Raw genomic sequence first — 6,156 nt, 5'->3', positions numbered from 1 at the left:
TACAAATTAAGCAATGCTATATTTAGATAATGTTTTTTTTTATTTAGTCTTCTCAAATATTTTTCCATTCGTTTCATTTTTGGCACATTTTCAAATCATTTCAAAACCAATTCCCCTAAATAAGGTGAATTTAATTTAAAAACCAAGTAAGTGAAAACATGCAGATGTTTCTGACAAAGTGAATTGTTCTTCTTTAACTGCATCTTTATTCAGTACAAACTCTTAACCTCTGACCCCGAGAGTCAACACTTTTGGTAGATTATTTCTCTTATAACATGGGAAAAATGTCATGTTTTAATGAAATAATCTGAAATTGAATGAGAACTTTTTCATAAATATTAAGGAAATATCAACTTAAAACAAGCTCCTGTTTCTTGTAAGTTATTTCCAGTGTAAGTTTGATATTTGTACTAGAAACTGGACCAAAACCCTTGATAAGATTTTGTGCCTTCAAACAAAGCAGCCCTCCTGTCAGGATGCAAAACCTAACACGTCTTCAAGTTTCACATCCAGCTTGGACCCGGATAAAAATAACCTACGGTTTAATGAAGCTTGTAAAATCAGCGGTGTGTCTCAGGCACGCTGCTTTTGTTCTTTCTCGTGGCGCCGCTGCGGCAGGCCCGGTGAGAAAGGCTTCCGGTACCAGTACCGGTACGTCATGTACCACCCCAGCAGTCCGCACCCGGTCCCCAGGAACTTATCCTGCGGGCGGTGAAAGTAAACAGAGGTGCAGGCGAACATCCACACCCACGTCACCACTATCAGGTTCAAGGCCACGTACACAAGGTTGAGCATCGTCCTCCTGTCCACCCTGGCCATCTTCAGAACCCTCATGGCGGACGTTTCCTCCATGATGAGCAGGGAGGAGTAACTGAGGATGAACGAGTGGCCCGAGATGTCGTGGCCCTGCCAGTGGAAGCCGGCCTCCCTACAGGCGGCTTTCGAGGTGAACTTGTTAGCGATGGGATCAGTTTTGCTGTTAAAGCAAGAGCCTGTCAAGTCCTCGATGAAGAGGAAGGTCCTGGTGCAGACGTACCACACGGCTGTTGCTATGGCTAACGCCAGTAGGCGTTTGGACAGGGCGGCGCGGCTCTGGTTGGCGGAGCGGGAGAAGACGTGGTAAGGCGTGAGCAGCAGCAGCGTCCATCCCCAGGAGACTTTGACGAAATACCTGCAAAGCAGAACAAATCACTGAAGTTTACACACGTTTATATTTTTCCCGAACCTTCAGAATCACATCAAGACGATTGCAATGTCCAGAAAACTGCAAAAACAGCCAAAACACTTATTTCTTTTAATCAAAGCTAAAAATGAACCTGTTTAGAGTTGTTTTCGAACCATAATGGACTCGACAAAATGTAATGTTTCGCAGTAGTTTTCACATTTGTTTACTATATGATGTGTTTCTTCTTTCATGATGAACTGGCATGTTGCTGAAATGCTCTATACAAATAAACTTTATTGATTCACTGAAAAAACCGCAACTTTATCCAAATGAAGAATAAAACAGACTAAAATCAGATCTAAAATGTTTACATCTAGACTAAACGCAAGCTTGTTCCACTGGACAGAAAGTGTAACATATTTCACTTGTTTCTGACTAATAAAAGAAATTCATGATAAAAAGATTTACTTGACAAGATTTATTTTACTTAAAGTGCTTCTGAACAACCAAAACTCCTCACTTACATGACTTTATGAGATTTAAGTTTTTCAAAAATCCTTGTAAGTTTGATCAAAAGTTTATTTGAAGAACGCAAAACTTGGAACTACTTTGTATTTAGACTTGAGAATATTTTGTTATTGGATTTCTCATCTTCCAAAGAAAGATGAAAAAGAAAAACTTTTAAAAAAAATTGCTGGACCAGAATAAATTCACAAATTTATACGGAAGAATGAGGATGACAGAAATGTGATGAAACTAGTTAATGCAGTTGTGTATTTGTGTAAATATTGACTAACAGAAAATTAAAAATGCAAAGAGGATTTTAAGTGATTACCTTTATTTTTCATTTAAAGGTACCCACAGTTGTTCACATAATTTTAAAAAAATTATTTTAAGATAAATTATGAGTTGATTTGTTCGGCCTATACAGAATCTGGAACATTAAGCATCAAAAAGAAATGTATTGCCATATATATTTTAACATGGAGAACTTTGTTTTGGCGCTACATAGAAATACAGACAAAATAAATCTAAAGCACAGATAATGTATTGACAAAAATGAAAAAGATTAAGCAAAAGTTCAAATGGGAATGATCTAGAGTATACATCACCAAACCTGGAAAATGCTGAAAAGTCACAACTTTTCAAGACTGTTTCGGGTCCTTGGGTTTCAAAATTCTGCATAAACTAAATCAAAACCAACTCTAGCATAAAATTAGGTGTCTTATCTGAAGTTATTGCGTCGTTACCTTAATAAACTATTTAATCTGTACACAAACTTGGATGTTTTCATGACCTTCGTCCTCCTAGTGACGTTACATCACTAAAAAATAAAGTAAGGAAAAATGACTGTTATAGTCTGTCAGTTTAAACATCCTCGTCACCAGCAGGTGTGGAGTTTTAAACGTATGAATGACGCCATTCTCACACGGACAGGACTTACAAGTTGACGAGGTTCTTGCTGCTGCTGAAATAGGACTGCGGAACCAAGTCCAGTTCCTTCAGAATGGACCCCAGTATAGAAGTGAATAAGAAGAGCCAGGGAAAACCCTTTCTGACCGCCCGTATCCTCCATACTGACACCAACCGCTCTACAATGACATCCATGACCGCCATGTTGACGCCTCTGCTCTGACTGCGTACGTAGGGCCGAAGTCTGACTGACGTCACCGGCAACCCAACCAATCGCGCTTCTCCTTCTTCTTCATAGATTTTCCTGGTAGTTGGCAAACGGCTTTAAAAGTGGATTACCGCCATCTTCTGAGTTAGAGTTTAAATCAGAAAGGAAAACCTATATTCAAGTAAAACGTTCTGGCTTTACAAGAACTGAAAAAAATGTCCTACTTAAAATGTGACTGGAATCGAAACAAAGTAATTCAAGTAATTTAATCTTTACTTTTTGCTCTTAAAACCTATGCAGAAGAGTATGTTGACCTGTCTCTTGCGATCTCACTCACACAGTCCATTGCTTTTCTTTTCTGTTCAGACTTGTATGAACAAACCTAAGTCTTTATCAAATATATTTCCTCTTTCTCCTTGATATTTCTGTCATCTTACACGCCGTTTTCCTGTTCTTTATTCCATTATTCCTGACATGTTCTTAATTTCTTTCTTCACTGCAGATCTTTCTTCTGTTTTGCTGTTAGTAAGATTGGTAGCATAATTTCTCTCTTTGTGGCTTCTTTAGCGTAGTTTTCTGCAAGTTCACAACTCCTACAAGACGAGATCTAAGATAATCTCACTATATTGACAGGTCTGGAAATCTTTGGAATATTATTGATTATAAAAGTTTAAGATGCTTTTACACAGCGTAAAACCAAAATACACATTGCCACCTAGTGTACAGATTTGTACATTACATGGCAGTTCCATTAACAGATGTGCATTTTTTTCTCAAACAGGTAAACATTTGAATAGAACAAAATGGATTAATATTAACAGCAAAATAATAATTTCTATACTGAATGCATAAATTCCGTTTGAATTGTATGAAACTTTGCTTTTAACTCATGTATTATGTATTTAAAGTTATTAACATTTCATCTCAAGAATTATGAAAACAGTTTTGTAATTTTTTATAATTATGACATGCATAAGAAATACTTAATTAATCATTCATTTAGTACCTCTGGGCATTTCAGACCCTCAATAACATAATAGCTCTATATGTGGTAAAATATTTGTTTAAATTGAACCTATAAGCAGAAATACAATAATGTTTTCTTTCTTTATCTTCTTCTGAGTTTATTGTTGCTTGATTATATCATTTTAAAATTCCTCTAAGCAGCACCATCAAATTTGTTTCACATTAATGTTATATTTGTGTTTTATAAATTGCCACTGAGTGACTTGTAAAGATGCAGAACAGATTAGATTTTGCCATTAAGTTATTGAAATTAAAAATGCAGGAAAAACCTAGATTAAAAAATAACTAGAAATTATCTCAACAGTTACAAAGTCACCACTCTACAAGAAAATAAAAACTACTTTTTTGAGCAAAATTTAAAAATTGTCAACAAACTAAACCAACAAAGAGTCTAGTTTAGTTCTGCAACAAGGCAACTCTACTTGATAAAACTGTCAGTACAGACATCTGTCACTTTCTACATGATGGATTTGTGCAGAGAAATAAATTTACCCAATCTGCAAAAAAAGATAATTTATAGTTTCATTCAAGCTTTTAGTTGATGTTTAGATTGGGCCTCTCAGTTTCAGCCTTCATGGGTTCTGACTTGATGACGTTGAGGTAAAGTCTCCGTGTGAGAACCGCACCAGCTGCTGCACAACGCTCTGCTCCTCTTCTGGCTGCCAGATTCAATGCAGGTTGCAACAAGTTCACAATGCTTTTTATGACATTCATTAAAAAATCCCTCACGGGAAATGAACAAAAGAGACAATATTTCCATCAGCTTCGCCTTCTAAAAATCAACATTTTAAAAGCCTGGATTCAATTTATAGACATAAAGATCTACTTAAATATTCACTCATATAATAAATAGTTACTCTAGTCCATTTACTTGAGTGACTTTTTTTGAAAGGATGTACTTTTAGCAGTATTTTTATCAAGATGTACTTTACTTTTACTTGAGTAAACTTATTTTTAAGTTTCTTACTTCTTCCTACTCCTTTTCAAGCATTTTAAGATTATTGTAGTATAAAATATGTCATTTTCTTGTTCTTGTTCAGGTGTGTGATTTTATACTTCTATCATGTTTGAAATAAATAAAAATCCTTGCTCCTTAAAATACAAAAATCTCCACTTAACTACATTTATATTTATATTTTGGTCCATCTGATTATGTAATTTTTAAATATTGAATGATGGATAATTTCATCAGTTACTTAGTACTTTTATAGACTTTTTTACAAAATACTTTTTTTAGTCTTACTTGAATAATATTTTGGACTGTAACTTTTTACTTTTACTTGAGTAAAATTACGTTGAAGTAGTGCTACTTTTTCCAGAGTATAATTTGTGGGTTCTCTGTCCTCCTCTATGGCCTGGACAATTATAGAAAATACTACAACTAAATTGAAACTAAACTTTCTCCCCAAAAAAAAAATAACAATCAAGCAAATAGTTAAAATTAATGAAACATAAAAAAAATTAAAAATCTGAAGGAAAACCCAAAAATTTAAACTCATCAAAACCTGCAAAACTTAAAACCTTGATTTGTACAAACCACAGCCATCATCAAGATATAAATACAAAACAGAACAAATAAATAAAATAATAAATACAGTTATAAATAATAGATGAATTATGAGGAGAATTGGACCAAAATTCCTCCATAGTAACATAAAGCTGATGTGTTCACACATTCATACTGCAGTTTGTTCTGCAAGCTATTGAACAATGAATCATGTGTTGCTATTTAAAACCCCAGCAGTGACAGAGGAAGTAGAAAATACAGCAACGGCTTTACAACATTCAGCAGAGCGTGTTTACTTTTCACACAAACACAAGCTCACGTTTCAGAGGGAAACTGGAGGGAGGAACTAATATTCAGAACTCAATACCTTAACAAAGGATCAAAGACGGAGGCACATCACTTTGAATTATGTGTTTTTACTGAGCTGAACGTTAGCATAGAAAGTTGAGGCAGTAACCATGGCAACGGCGTGAGGAGAAAGCATCACCTGATGAATGTTTTACACAAACATTGCTGTTGGTTCTTCAGACTGCAGTGAGAAAATACTATTTTTAACAAACCAAATGACGAGTTTTAATTAGAAAAGTAAAAGTTTCTTGACAAATAAAAACTGTATCTGAGGCGAGCTACTGATTATAACTTCAGTTTGACAAGTGAAATATTTTCGTTTCGTTGTGCGCGTTACTCCCACGATTAAACAATATAATTCATTCTTCTGTGTGACTGACTGGCCATTAATTAAGTCATAAATTAGTGATGATTCACAGCATCATGCAGGCTGGTAACATGTTGTTGGCAAGTCGTATTTGTTCAATGCTGCTGCAGGAAATTTTCTGG

At 35.1% G+C, this 6,156-nt stretch overlaps 1 protein-coding gene across 2 annotated transcripts; it reads right to left on the bottom strand.

The window, feature by feature from the left end:
• Positions 1 to 525: 525 nt before the first annotated feature.
• Positions 526 to 2,830, bottom strand: fitm2 (fat storage inducing transmembrane protein 2). 2 transcript variants are annotated; one of them, XM_044124074.1, is made up of 2 exons: positions 2,610 to 2,830; positions 526 to 1,171 (listed from the first exon to the last, which is right to left on the bottom strand). In XM_044124074.1, the coding sequence occupies exons 1-2, from the start codon at positions 2,780 to 2,782 to the stop codon at positions 574 to 576; spliced, it is 771 nt and encodes a 256-aa protein (XP_043980009.1). In that variant the 5' UTR covers positions 2,783 to 2,830; the 3' UTR covers positions 526 to 573. The 2 variants fall into 2 exon arrangements, with proteins under 2 accessions (XP_043980009.1, XP_043980017.1); XM_044124082.1 differs by lacking the exon at positions 2,610 to 2,830 and adding an exon at positions 2,416 to 2,507.
• Between the last annotated feature and the right edge of the window lie 3,326 nt (positions 2,831 to 6,156).

Source organism: Gambusia affinis, linkage group LG01 (genome assembly GCF_019740435.1).
Source record: "Gambusia affinis linkage group LG01, SWU_Gaff_1.0, whole genome shotgun sequence".
In the NCBI taxonomy this organism is placed as follows: Eukaryota; Metazoa; Chordata; class Actinopteri; order Cyprinodontiformes; family Poeciliidae; genus Gambusia; species Gambusia affinis.
Note: the sequence above shows the minus strand (reverse complement) of the source record. Positions and strands in the feature narration are given on the sequence as shown.

Excerpts from the sequence above, each read along its gene's own strand:
- fitm2 (XM_044124074.1), bottom strand. The coding sequence starts at position 2,782 with ATGGCGGTCATGGATGTCATTGTAGAGCGGTTGGTGTCAGTATGGAGG. Across the intron at positions 1,172-2,609 it reads AGCAAGAACCTCGTCAACTT|GTATTTCGTCAAAGTCTCCT; the intron begins GTAAGTCCTGTC and ends TCTGCTTTGCAG.